A 15,366-nucleotide genomic window follows, 5' to 3' on the forward strand; every position below is an offset into this window, starting at 1 on the left:
TTGTTTCAAATTAATAAATGTTTCATTCTAAATACACATATAATGTAGATGAACTTAATTTTAAGATTTCACAGGATGTTAAATTTTGAAGCTTGTCCTTCTTATCTGGCGTTCTGTAAATGCAAATCTTCCTTTCCTGAATTTCAAAAACGACTGCAACCTTTAAAAGAAGTATATTGTTCATATATAAAATGAAATATTTAAAATCCAATTTTGTTAAAAATATGTGTACACCATTATGCATCTAAGTTTCATTTATAGATGCTTACACATTTTGTAATAGCTTGCATATTACAAAAGGACTTGTAAAATTTTTCCTTGACCATTTTTTTTTTGATAGGCTGATCCACTTTTTTTTTTATATATGTAACTAACCATACTGCTACCTAAACAGATTGGATAACACATATCTCAACTTGAATAAATAAAAAAAATCCTAATTAAATAAGAAAGTAGCATAGATTTCAGCATTAACATGTTAGGCACCCCTATGATTTTAAGAATAATTCCTGTGTAGAAACATCAGTCAATTGAACTGCAGTCCTCAGTGCATTTTATGGACAAGAGGGTTGATTAAAACTGTAAGAACAAGGGCATATTTGTATTCTTTGTCTAGATATTCCTAAAGATACCTCAGCATTGTGGCTCTATGATGATTAGCAATTCTGCTTAGTCAGATAGGTATGTCTGGCCACATTTTGCATCCAAGCATCTGTCATCACCTGGATTGGCAGCTTTCTGGCTCAGGTATGAAGAGCTGGGCCATTAGAATGGAAGGAAGGTTTTAGTTCTTCAGGAAAGGGAACCCATAATAACTGCTTCAAGGTATAGTATAATTAGAAAAGATGGAATTAGTATTGGAATACCTGCCTAAAGTATGTTACAAACCCTTTTACAGAGGAACCTTGTAACAGAACAAAGTTCCTCTGCCAAAGCATATCCCTAATGCATAATTACACATTCATGAGGTCCAGTTCTCTTCTTGGCTATGGTGTGGTCACATCCATGTAATTAATGCACCACTGCCAGCAATGTTTAATGTTATGGTAAACACCCAATTCTCATCCATATGGATCAGAATTAGGTGCTTTGCCATAACATTAAATTTCTACTTGTGGTGTTAGTTTTTTTTTTTTTTTTTTGGAGACAATTCATGTGGAACCTATTTTCCAAGTTTTGTCACTTTTTGCAGTTATTTTTGAAATGGTGATGAATAGTGGGGATGGGTCAAATTGAATTACTGAGCAAGCTCTGTGACTTATGATGGGACTAACTTCTACTGTGGCTTCCAGATTTATGTTGAATTCAAGTTGCCTTGCTAAGCATTATTGACTCTGCTGCAATAGTAAACCTGAACTTCTGAAACCAACAGTACTTCCTCGCATTTCCTGATTTGAGTGTTCTTTCAGTACATTGTGTCATTCCTTTAGTTGAATTTAATTCATGTAGCAGAATATGCTCCTGTGAAACCTTTCATTGTCTTGAAAGTTACAGAAAAATGCAGCACCCTTTGCTAACCAAAATTTTCTGAAAAATAACTAATTCATTTCTATACAATAATGCTATTAACATATTGTCACTGTGTGAGTGCAAGAAGAAACTTCTGGCAAACATTCAAGACAAGCACACCTGAAATATTGACAAATAAAGATTTCAGAGACATTCATTTTCAGACTAATCCTTCTGGCTGGTTTATTCATACATACTCTGGCTTGTGCTTTGCTCTCAAACTTAAGTGTAATGTAGCATGTATATCAGTACTAAGCAGTGTTCTTTCAGGAAGACTTAAACAGGCTTCAAGAATGGTCAGAAAAGTGGCGACTATATTTTAATGCAGCCTTATACTTAGGGAACAGCAACCCCAAATTAACTTATACACTTGGTGGGGTTGAATTAAAACTAGTATACAAAGAAAGGGATCTGGAAGTTATTTTATGAAGTTTTCTGAGCAGTGTTCTATTGATGATTTATTGAACAATTTACCCCCAGGTTCCTGAGCTGGATATCATCATTCTTCTCTTTCTTGGTGATTCCCTTCTACTTCTCAGGGTAACTCGGAAATTTTTTTTTTTTTGGCTGGTGCAGCATAAGCCTCAGGCTTCTTTGCACTATGTGGCTAGTAATAATAATATCCTGTAGAGATAGGGAGGTCATAATCCCACTGCACAGGGAAATTGTATGACTGCATTTTGAATGCTGTATCCACATAGGGAGACCTCATCTGAAAAAAGACACTGAGCTTCTTGAAAGAGTCCAAAGATGTACAATTCACATGGGGAGATTGACAAAAGGGTGACAGTAAGACATGACTATGACTCTGATTATATGGGCTACAGAGTTTGACAACCAGGCACCTTAGAAGGGATCTAAGTGAGGTTTATAAGGTTCTGAGATTGGTTAATAAAACCAAGGCAGACTTTTCACTGTTATAAATTACTGATTGTAGGAAGTTTTTTTTTTAGCCAGAAATTGTTGGATACTGGAACAAGTTGCCTCAGCAGTTTGAATTGAAGAAATTCAAAGGTCAACTGGGTAGTTGCCTATGTGAGGATTTTTTTTTTTTTTTTGATTTGGTAGTTGTTGGCGCATCGGCTTCTGTGGCCATATTGCACCTCCCAAGGTTTTTGTAGTACTTTGATCCAAGCCCGAGGCGGGAATCGAACCCGCGACCTTTGGGTTGCGGGGCAGGTACTTTACCCACTCGGCTAGCCCGGTCGGCCTATGTGAGGAGGGAAGCATATAATTTGTTTTGTATTTTCTTATCTATTTATTCATTCTCCTTCTCTCTCTCTCTGGCCACTGCAGTAAAAGCCTGTAGCTTCCTTGCACTATGTGGCTAATACTAAAATGTTCATAAACTAGAAGTGAGTGGAAAACAAAACTAAACTGAAAACTGCATTGCTACCATGTATGTCCTGCTAGAAGTAACTCTGTCGGGCATATGATATGTCCTAAAGAGAAGTTTTATGAACGATAAATATTAGATATTCAGAACCTACGAATGGGCATGCCCTTTCCCAAAACACCACCAGGTGAGAAGATATTCAGTATATTCAAGAGGTACATGTGACCACTTTCAATATATTTGCTCACTCATAGCACTGAATGACTAACATTTACAGCCATGGACACAGGATACTTGTGCCAGTACAATCAGCTTTAGAAATTAACATGTGAATTATTCAATGAAAAATAACTTCTGAGGCAATAAGCAAACCCTGTAAAAGTTTCTCCTGCAAAGCATTTCCAAACTGGAAATGCTTTACAGCATTTCTAGTTTGGCTGGCAGTTCAGCTGTTCTCACATTAATTACAGTAATGGTTCAATTTTTAATAGCAAAATCAAAAGAACACACTTTTGAAGGAATATACTGTGAAATACAGTTGATTGGAAAATCAGACTGAACATTAAAAAGTTTTTTTTTAAAGGGAACTCTCACACCTGCTAATGTCTTCTAAGGTGTCTGGAGTGAATTCTAGGAGAACTCTTGAAGGAGGGTATCAAAAAATACAGGGCATTATGGTGAACTATGCTACAGTAGGGGACAAATTGTATGTATAATCACCAAGATGCACACAACAGATACTCCATATTTCCAGTGGAGACCATGTTTGTAGAATTACTCCCAATTAAAAATCCCATGCTCATTTTTCATATCCTGAGTAAAAAAAAAAAAAAAAAAAAAAAAAATGTATTAATACAATTCCAAGGAAGTTGTGGGGGTTTGATGGCACATAAGCTGCTTTGGTTATAATGTGCCTATTCATTTATTGTAATAATTTATGATCCAAGGAAGTATGGGGATCATGTTATATCAATACAATCACATTTATAAATACAATTTATAAATAAGCTTAAAATTGATGTTTTTTTAGATCTTTCCATTTTCAAGTTAACGAAATAAAACATTCCTATAAATATACAGGGTAGTTATAATATTATGATTATTCTTCTATAATATATTTCCCCCCCCCCACAGTTGCAGGAAAAGTTGGATTCCTAGTATCACTTGAATATTCTATGAATGCTAATAACTTTAACTGCTAACATCAGTTATTTCCTCTAAACTGATTTATATGCAATTACCATTTAAAACTGTTGCTGCTGACTGTTTTTATGCATTTAGGAAATTAAATTTCTTATTTATAAATATTTTAGTATACACAGGTGCATATGCATATATTTGTGTGTGTAGGTACATTGCAGTTTGCTACAAGTGGTGAGATCATGCATAAATAATAAAAAAAAAATGTAAACTGAATTATTTTAATTATTAAAAGTTAGTATGATTAATGCTCAAAATAGTAGCCATTAGATATAATACAAGTATTTCAGTCATAGAGGCTACATCATTTTTAAAAGCATTTTTTTGCTAGCATGTCTGCACTCCTAGGTTAATAATAACAATATATCCCCTTAGATAACTCTTTAAGGGGATATGTCTGCAACTTCCTACACATATTATGAGGAAATTTTCATGTTAAATCTGATGTTTGCAGCTATTTTATAAACTCACGGCTTATTCTTTAAACTCAAATTCCGTACACTGGTATACATGTTTGTATTTCTTTTTAGTTTTTTATTACTCAGTTATCTCTTCTGTGGTAATTAATGAAAATATGATTCTACCAGCTTTTGTATGTAACATTAAAATCAAAATCCAGCAAAGTGAATGAAAGTTTGTTGTCTTAAAATAAGCAATGCACAACTAGCTTGTGTATTTAGAGATGGCAAAAGCACTTAACATAAGACTCGTTAACTATGATAATATTGCAGATGCAAGTCTTGATGCAAGATGCACTTCATCGTATTGCAGAACAAACTGACAATAAGTTGGTTGGTTTGGATTTTATTGGCGCATTAGCAACTAAGGCTATAATGCGCAAAAATTTGGAGCAATATGGCCTTAGTTGCTAATGCTCCAAAAAAAACAAACAAAAACAGTGCCAAAACCAGGTCATATATAAAAAAATGTAAGCTTTCAGTGACCTAATTAGTTAGGTCACCATGTCAAGATATATAATAACAAAGCTATAAAGAGTATAAAAGATAAATCAATAAAGAAATAACAATAAAAGGTAAATTTTAAATACGGGTAAAAACGTTTGCTGATTTTAAATAGCTAAAAACAGCAGACACATGGTCATTGTCGGATAAAATCTGACTGAGTGTATAAGGCTCAGCCAGATGACTAAAAGCCTTAAAATATAAATCACGTTGATGTCTAAAGTATGGACACTCAGTTAAAATGGTGCCATAGTTCTCACACATAGGAGAGTCATCTGCCCTCAGCAGAAATGCAATTGTAAGATGACTGTGTCCTATGCGGAGGCGAGCAAGAACAACTTCTCTGCGGTTCCTGCGCAGAATAGACTGTCAGTGTCGGATCGGATTACAGGCTTTATCTAATAGAGCATGTTCGTGACTTGTTCATGCCAAGATTGTTACCATTGGGAGAGTAATTTAGTGAATTACTGCCCATAGTAGTAGTGGCATGTGATGCAAGAAAGCAAGTGTATGAGCTTATGCAGCATCAACTAAAAAAAAAAAAAAAAAATCACACCATTCCCTCCAAATGCCTGTCCAGTTCCTCCTTAAATTTATTTAACCTATCAACTTCCACAACAACAGATGGAAGTTTGTTCCAGAAATTAACCACCCGCTGGCTAAAGGCAAATTTCCAGACATCTATTCTACATCTGTCTTTTCTTCATTTGAATTTATGCCCCCTAGGTTCGTAATCTGAACAATTGGAAGGATCCCATCAGAATTCAGTGTGCTCAACCAATTCAAGACCTTATATGCCTCAATCAGATCACCGCACAGGTGCCTAGTCTCCAGCCACTGCAATTTGCAAAACTTAAGCCTCTCTTGGTAAGAGGATCCCTTCATTCCCCTCACCAATCTTGTTGCCCTTCTCTGTACACGCTCAAGCAAATCTACATCCTTTCTAAAATGAGGCCTCAACATCTGTATGCAGTACTCAAGGCATGGCCTGACCATTGCCTTATACAGAGGGATAATCACCTCCTTTTCTCTGCTATCAAAATTCCTATATATCATTGACAAAACCCCATGACCTGCCCTGGCAGCCTGTCTGCATTTCTCAGAAAACTTCATATCTGACTGCACAATTACTCCCAGGTCTTTTTCATTTTCTACCACCTTAAGTGTAGTACCACACAGTTGGTACGTTTCTCTGGGGTTACTTCTACCCATATGTAGTACTTTGCATTTGTCAAGGTTAAATTTCAGTTGCCACTTCTTAGCCCATCTGCCCAAATTTTCTAGATCCTGTTGTAGTAGCACACTGCCATTACTGTCATTAACAAGCCAACCTTTGTATCACCTGGAAACTTCGACACTAAGCCTGATATACCTTCATCAATATCATTAATAATATACAAAACAACAGTGGACCCAACACCGAACCCTGTGGGACTCCACTAATAACATTAGTCCACGAAGAGCAGCACCCATTGGTTACCACCCCTCTGTCTTCTCCCACTCAACCGTCCATTGTAGCAACTTACCCTTAATACCATTCTGCTCCAATTTGTACAATAGTCTTCCATGCGCAACAGTGTCAAAAGCTTTCCCAAAATCCAAATATATGATATCAAAATTATTTTTTGCATCCACTTCCTTTGTAACCACATCATAATATCCTATCAAATTTGTCAAACAAGACTTTTCCTTAACAAACCCATGCTGTGTCTGAATTACTGCTGCAGTCTTGTCTAGATGATCCTGCAATGCATCTTTAATCAGTGACTCCATTATTTTACCTGGAACAGAAGTTAAACTAAGTGGTCTGTAATTACTCGTGTCACCCTTCGATCCCCCTTTGTGAATTGGGGATACATTTGCACATCTCCAGTCCGTGGGAACCTCCCCTGAGTCCAAGGATGCTCTCATAATTTATGGCTAAGGGTTTGATTAGTTGCTTTGCCGCCTCCTTTAATATAAGTGGATAGATCCCATCCATCCCAGGTGCCTTTCTTATGTTTAACTTCAACAATTTCTCTTCCACTTTGCTCTCAGTTATTACAAATGGGGATGAGGATTATACCTCATCCCCGATAAAGCCTGCAGTGTACTCCATTCATCTTTGGTGCTTACGGGTTTTAATGTGGTACAAGGCTAACTCTATAGCATACAACTCAGCTGTATATATGCTGCATTTGTGGGGAATCTTCCCAGATATAGTACTATCTGGAAAGATAGCAGTAGATCCGACAGACAACTCTGACTTCGAGCCATCAGTGAACACAGGCAAGAAACCACAGTGATCGGTGGGCAGCACAGAGTTGTTGGTAGGCAGAGGATGGAGTTATGGCCTTACCCCAACTTTTAATGGAGAAGTCACATGATGGTAAGCAAGCATGCCAGGGTAGAAGTAGATGCCTTGGTGACTAGGCAACATTGTCTACTGTGATAGAGCTCTCTGAGTAGCTCTTGGACACGGATGCCAAAGGGGCAGTTAGCAGTCTGACAGGTTTTATAAAGCGTTTCCCATCATGGATCAAAAACGGAAGTCCACGTTGGATTGTCTGGCAGGGATTTTAGTTTAAAAGTATATTGTAGCAACAACTGCTTTCGTGGTGGTTCACCTGCTTCGATGTATAAACTCTGGACAGGGGGATGTTCTAAATACTCCAGTAGCAGTAAGGATGGCTTGGTGGTGAAGTGGGTCTAGCCGTAGTACGCTGTTTCTAGCTGATGTGTACACTTGGGACCCACTGTTTAATTTTGAATGAACAAGTGCACAATAAAGGTGGAGTAAAGTGCATCGGTCTGCCCCCAACACTTATTTGAGGAGATGGCAACGAAGGAGAGTCAATCCCCTCGTGCACTTTGTTCGCAGTTGACAGGTATGTGGCAAAAGTGTCAACTTCTTATCGAAAATGAGACCCAAGAATTTTGTTTCAGGTGCAACTGGAATGATGTGTTGTAGCGGCGCCTCCGTAGCCAGGTGGGAAGGAGCAGCAGTGCATAGCACACGCTTCTTGATTAGACCGGGGTTCGAGCCCGTCACCACCAAATACGGAGAATACGGAAAGGTCAGGGAATGACCACCGCATATCCCGGAGCAATATGGCCTTAGTTGCTAATGCTCCTAAAAACCAAATAACAAACAAACAAACGAACGATGTGTTGTCTGAGTTTGAGTTCTGGTTCAGGGTAAAGGTTCTGTTTGCGACAAAAGTGTATGCAAATGGTCTTCTGAGGCGACAGCCTGAAACCATTAGCCATTGCTCAAGATCTGACATGGCCAACGGCATGCTGCAATCGTCGTTCAATATCCCTCATGTTGCATGACTGACAGAAGATGGTAAAGTCATCAACAAAGATGGTGCTGTTTACAGTTAGAGGAAGTTGTTCAGTAATAGAATTAACTTTGATAGCGAAAAGCATAACACTTAGCAGTGACTCCTTCCTTTTGACAAAAAGATTGAGAGAAAACGGAGCTGACACGAACTTGGAATGACTGGTTCAATGAGAAATTTTTAATGAAAAGGGCTAGATGACCTCTCAGACCCAGATCATAGATATCCTTTAAAATTCCAAATCTCCAAGCTGTGTCATACTTTTTTCGATATCAAAGAAAATTGCCACCAGGTGTTCGCATTTAAGGAAAGCATCTTGAATAGATGTTTCCAATCTTATAAGATGGTCAAGTGTTGACATGTTCCTTTGGAAAGCAGGTCATATGCTTCTAAATACCACGAGACGGGCATTGACAATCCTTTCCAGCATTTTGCACAAGCAACTTGTCAGAGCAACTGGATGACAATTACTCGGAAATTTTGCATCTTTTGCTTTTTTTTTTTTTTTTTTTTTTTTTATGAAAACCCCAAACATGAGAGGTATTAGAACCTATAGTACCATGCTTGGGTTGGAGGTTGAGAAGACAAAACAAGATATTTGTTGACATTAGACTTGATCTTCTGCAGAATGTAATTTTCAGGAAAGACAAATGAAAGAAGGTTGTTCCAGAAAATGGCAGTTGAATGAATAAACGAGGAAGATGAAAAGTTGGTTCTGTGAGTTTGAAGTTAGACAGTAAATGGCTGGTGGCGGCACATGTTCGGCCTGTTTTGAAAGAGAGAGAGCAAGAATTATAAAAGCCAATTTAGAAGAACAGTGCCCATGAAAGTATCTGTAGAAAAAGCATGCAGCAGAAACAGTATGTCTATGAGACAGAGAGTGGAGCGACTCTGTTAGAGATGAGTCATTAATTAACCTAACTGCCCCTGATGTGGGAACAATATTCCATGGTAGGGTGGATTTGCGATTTGTACAGAGTGAATAGCTGTTTGGAAGAAAAGTAATGCCGAGAGTGAAAGAGAAAAACCAAGTTTTTTAGATACAGAGGAAGCAATATTTGTAGTGTGCTTGTGCCAAGAGAGATTAGAAGTCAGGGTAATCTCCAAAAAAGATACATCGACTTGCCTAGAAATCGGAGAGTCACCAAAGATAAGCATAGGAGCAGAAGAATCCTTTTTGCAAGATATAAGACAAGACTGAGTTTTAGAAGAATTGAAATCAGCTAAGTTGTCTATGCTCCACTGGAGATCGGTATTTAAGGAATTGGTAGGGAATATTCAAGAACTGAATATTCCCTACCAAGCTGATTGAGCAGGGCAAGGTTTCTCAAAATGGAAAGTGGAATGCAATGTGCTATTATTAGCAAAACTATGGATAGGATTTCCAGTCAATGGAAGAAGGTCATTAATATAAAAGAGGAAAAGAACTGAACCTTGTGGGGACACCAGCATTAGTGGAGAAGTTAGAAGACAGAGAGCCATCTACCATCATCTTCAGTGAACGATCAGAGAGAAAACTGAATAACCAATTACTAAAAACAGTTTGCAAACCATAAGATGGAAGCTTGTTTAGAAGACCTTCATGCCAAACATGATCATAAGCCTTTCAGATGGCCTTGTGTTTCACTGAACTTTTCCATTGAATTTGTCCATAAATGGGTAACATAAGCCAGAAGTGTGGTTTCCAAAGGAACATGTCAACACCAGTGGATTGACACCAACGGAATCCGTATTGGCGATCGTTGATCAGATGGAAGGTTTCTAGGTAGTTTAAGAGTTGGCGGTTAATCGATTTCACCATTACTTTACAAAGAGTAGAAGTAATTGCAATGGTATGATAATTGGATGGGAGGGATTTGTCACCCTTTTTAGCAACTGGCTGGATATGAGCCAATTTCCAAGCAGAAGGAAAATCACCTTTGGCATAAGAAAGTGAAAAAAGGCAGCAAAGAACAGGAATGAGTTCAGGAGCACAGGTTTTGAGAACAAGTGGAGAAATACTACCAGGACCCGGAGCAGCCTTAGCATCAAGATTTGTCAAAATCCTTCTGACATCCTATTGATGGAAGACCACAGGAGGCACTGAATGGAGCGAATTGGGAATGGTGGGAGGTGTTTTATCAAGATCATTAATACATTTAACTGAAAGGGTAGCCGTGGGGATAAGCACCGGACCGCCAGTAACGACGACATGGGTTCGAGCCTCGGAAAAAATAAATTTATTGCGCTGGTCCCAAAGGAACTAGTAGTTGTTGGTGACTCTATTGTCAGGGAAACGGAAAACATGCTTTGTAAAAAGGATAGGTGGAACAGGACCAGGGTATGTCTGCCAGGGGCAAAAGTTGATGACGTTGTAGAGCGGATATCATCTTTTAAGGGCACAAAAGGTGATATAGTTGTACACGTTGGCACCAATGATATTAAGAGTAGGAGACCGGCGGAATTACTTGACAAGTACAGGTCACTGATGAAAAAAAGCCGTGAATTAGGGTTGAAATTGAAAGTGTCTGCAATTCTGCCCAGACATGATAGGAGGGAGTATATGATGAGGGCCCTGTCAATCAATTCGGCCCTGGAAAGATTGTGCAGGGCTCAAGGGGTAGAATTTTTTTCAGCCTGGTCTGTACTTGTTAACAGGAGAGACTGCTTCTACAGGGATGGGATACACTTAAATAGAAAGGGTGCAAGAATATTTGCTGATGCTATCGAGGCAGTGTTAGGTAGGTCGGAAAACTGCTAGATTGGGGGGATACAAGGACTAATAGATTAACAGTAGCCACTGGCAGAGGTGAAAGTGATTCTTGCACTGCTTCTATTGGAATGAACAGAAGCCTGAAAAACAAGATGCAGGATATTTCAGAGACTGCTGGGAGTCATTGCGGTACAAGTAAACACATGGGTTGTGTTAGGGTAGCTAAGAATAGAAACAGGTGCATGTATACTTGCGTGTACACCAATGCTAGGAGTTCAGTAAATAAATTTGATGAATTTGAGGTATTGCTCAAAACATCAAAGGCAGATATTGTGGGGATTTCAGAGACGTGGTGTCACACAGATATAAGGAATGCAGAACTGGAATTTGGGGAGTACAATGTCTACAGAAAGGATAGACAGGATAGGAAGGGAGGAGGGGTTATGCTATTAGTTAAAAAACGCATAAAATCCAAGGAAGTGAAGCCAGTTGACATCGCTGGACAGTGCAGTGTCGAGTCAGTTTGGTGTGACATAAGCATTGGGAGATCAAAATTGAGAGTAGGAGTGTGCTATAGGCCTAATGACTGATGAGTATAATAAGAAACTGTTCGGAGAAATAGAGTGGGCCAGTAAATCAGAGAGTCTTATAATGGGGGATTTTAATTTCCCAGATATTGACTGGAATTTGGGGGCTGGTCACTCACACAGTAGCAAGGCTTGTGTGGATTTATTGGATGATTGTTTTCTACATCAGCATGTTCGGGAGGCAACTAGAGGGAGTAATACTCTTGATTTGATTATCAGTAGTGATTCTTCATGCATTAAGAATCTGCAGATAAATGAACCACTAGGTGGCAGTGATCACAGTGTGCTGAAGTGGGAGTTACTCAAAGAGGTAACTACCATTAGGGGTAAAGGGAAGGGGTATTGCTTTCGTAAAGGCGACTACAATGGACTGAGACAGTATTTAAATTCTATACAGTGGGATCAACTGATGATATTGCCAACAGCAAATTCAAAATGGGAAGCATTCAAAGAACTTATCTTGGAAGCTACTAGGCTTTACATACCAACTAAGAAATATTGTTCAAGGTTTAGGCCTAAATGGATGTCAGATGAACTAATGAGGCATATGGCAGAGAAGATAAATGCATGGGATACATACAAATTAACACGTGACACAGACGCCTATGATAGATACAAGTTGATCTGTAACCAAGTTACAAAGGAGATTAGGCAGGCGAAGGCAGATTACGAGAGATCCTTGGCAAGGGATGCGAAGAAAAACAGCAAAGAGTTCTTTACTTATGTAAACTAGAAGGAAGGGGATGAATCAGATTGGTCCACTTGAGATCGATGGGTCAACTGTTGATGACCCTGCTCAGGTAGCTAACAAACTAAATGAATATTTTGCATCGACATTCACACATGAGGAGTTATTCAGCGAGGGGAATGCCAGGGGTATATTCAACTCTAGCAGTAAGCTAGAGAATCTTGTAATAACTGAGAGCAAAGTGGAGGAGAAATTGTTGAAGATAAACACAAGAAAGGCTCCTGGGGTGGATGGGATCTATCCAGTTCTATTAAAGGAGGCAGCAAAGGAAGTAAGCAAACCCTTAGCCATAATTATGAGAGCTTCCTTGGACTCAGGGGAGGTACCCATGGACTGGAGATGTGCAAATGTGACCCCAATTCACAAAGGGGGATCAAAGGCTGACACAAGTAATTATAGACCTGTGAGTTTAACTTCTGTTCCCGGAAAATTAATGGAGGCACTGGTTAAAGAAGCACTGCAGGATCATCTAGACAAGACTTCAGTTATAGCTAGGACACAGCATGGTTTTGTTAAGGAGAAGTCTTGCCTGACCAATATGATTGGATACTATGATGCAGTCACAAAAGAACTGGATGCAGGGAATAACTTTGATATTATATACTTGGATCTTAGAAAGGCTTTTGATACTGTTGCACATGGAAGACTGCTGCACAAATTGGAGCGGTGTGACATTGGAGGCAAATTGCTGCTATGGATAAAGGGGTGGTTGAGGGGGAGAAGGCAGAGAGTGGTAATCAATGGACACTGCTCATCGTGGACTAATGTTATTAGTGGAGTCCCTCAGGGTTCAGTATTCGGTCCATTATTGTTTTCTGTATTTATAAATGATATTGATGATGGTATATCAAGCTTAATGTCCAAGTTTGCAGACGATACGAAGGTTGGCAGGGTTGTCCAGGACACTACGCTACTTCAACAGGATCTGGAAAGGTTGAGCAGATGGGCTGAGAGGTGGCAAATGAAGTTTAACATTGACAAATGTAAAGTACTACATATGGGAAACAGCAACCCCAGAGCAACGTATCAACTCTGTGGTACTACACTAACAGTGGTAGAGAATGAAAAGGACCTGGGGGTGGTTGTGCAGGCAGATATGAAGTTCTCTGAGCAGTGCAGACGGGCTGCAAGAGTAGCTCATGGCGTATTGTCAATGATATATAGGAATTTTTCTAGCAGGGATAAGGAGGTGATTATTCCCTTGTATAAGGCAATGGTCAGGCTACACCTAGAGTACTGTATACAGGCCTGGAGGCCTCATTTCAAGAAGGATGTAGAGCTGCTGGAACGAGTACAGAGAAGGGCAACAAGATTGGTGAATGGGACAAAGGGGTGCTCTTACGAAGAAAGGCTTAAGTTTTGCGAATTACAGTGTCTGGAAACTAGGCACCAGCGAGGTGATCTGATAGAGGTGTACAAAGCTTTGAATGGTTTGAGCATGCTCAATGCTGATAGGATTCTTCCTCTTGCTCAGAATAATCACCTGAGAGGGCATAAATTCAAATTGAGGAAAGACAGATGTAGGATAGATGTGAGGAAATTTGCCTTTAGCCAGCGGGTGGTTGGTAGGTGGAACAGACTTCCATCCCTTGTCGTGGAAGTTGATAGCCTAAATAAGTTTAAGGCTCAGCTGGACAGGTATTTCGAACGAACAGAGGGGTGAAGTGGAAGTGGTTATTTTTATTTATTTATGTTACTTTTTTTTTTTTTTTGGCTGATGCTGCATAAGCTTGCTTTCTTTCATCAAATGCCTCTACTAATGCTAATGCTAACATGAGTTGGAAGAAAAATGGGATGCTAGCAGGTCAGCTTTATCCTTGGCTGAAGTGATAACAGAACCATCTGGTTTTGACAGAGTTGTAGACAAGCACGATTGCCTTTATGCCAGGAGTCTGGAAATTCATCTTCAAGATAAACTCTGTTGTACAAACAGAGCAACTGATCCAGATTCAGATGAAAGATGTTTAATAAAGTCATAATGGGTGTCATCTGGCCCTATGGCGCTCGCCTGGGATAGTGATAGTGCCACTTTCATTTCCCATTCTGTGAAGGGTTGATTGTATTCTTCACACTTGTCTGACGACAACTTCAAATGTTGCCTTTCAGCAATTTGTTTGATTATCAGAAACTTGGGAGTAAGATGTTTCGATAGACACTTTAGCCAACTGCAATTGCAAACACCCGAGAGCATTTGCAATTGCAGTTTGGTCTGTAATTACACATCCATTATGCTCCAGGATCAATGAAGGGTGCGATATGTATTTCCCCTTCATTTTCTGGACTTTATCCCAGACAAGCTTCACATCTATCAAACAGGTTTGATAGATGTGAAGTGGATCCAAGATTCCTTCTGACATCTTACGTAATATGCTTTAGCACACGTGTATTTGAAGGTTATTAAGTTATCTGTGGTGGGGTAATGGCAAAAAATTCCACACGCCTTTCTTGCTGCAGTGCAATTAGAATTTCACCATGGTTTTGGAATGGTGGAAACCGAGTCGAAGTCTTTGGAATTGCAATTGCCGCTGCTTGGGCAACAGTGTCTGTAATGTACTTTACCACATCATTAATTGGTTCCTTGCTAACTGTGTTGGTATCAAATTATGCCAAATCTTTGAAGGCATTCCAGTTGGCATGACCGATCTTCTATTGTGATATCCTGGACGGGTGGCATGGTCTCCCTTTGCAAAGGGTGGATATCACGGGGAAGTGGTCACTGCCATAAATGTTGTCTTCAACTTCCCACGTACACACAGGAAGGAGAGAGAGGGGGAGCATATAGAGATCGATCGTGGTAAACATATGGGTAGGCATGTGGAAAAAAAGGTGTTATGTCCAGCATTCGGTAGTACCAGGTCATTGTTTTTGAGCATGCGCTCTATAGTCCAACCCCCTTCCATTGATGTCAGCACTGCCCCACAGAGTATTGTGTCTGTTAAAATCCGCTAGTAACAAAAAGGGCAATTGTCTAATGGGATCATCAAGATCTGCCTGGGGGATGTCGTTCCC

At 39.4% G+C, this 15,366-nt stretch overlaps 1 protein-coding gene across 2 annotated transcripts in view; it reads right to left on the reverse strand.

Annotated features, from left to right (window-relative positions):
• The window catches only part of IleRS (Isoleucyl-tRNA synthetase), a 430,056-nt gene continuing 414,690 nt past the window's right edge, over nucleotides 1-15,366 (reverse strand). For both annotated transcript variants that reach the window (XM_090381523.1, XM_090381522.1), the window contains exon 31: nucleotides 1-160. In XM_090381523.1, the coding sequence (XP_090237649.1) occupies nucleotides 23-160 (138 nt within the window). In that variant the 3' untranslated portion in view covers nucleotides 1-22. The remainder of the gene's footprint in view (nucleotides 161-15,366) is intronic.

The sequence above is a fragment of the Mastigoproctus giganteus genome, chromosome 9, assembly GCF_048544385.1.
Source record: "Mastigoproctus giganteus isolate SK-2022 chromosome 9, ASM4854438v1, whole genome shotgun sequence".
In the NCBI taxonomy this organism is placed as follows: Eukaryota; Metazoa; Arthropoda; class Arachnida; order Uropygi; family Thelyphonidae; genus Mastigoproctus; species Mastigoproctus giganteus.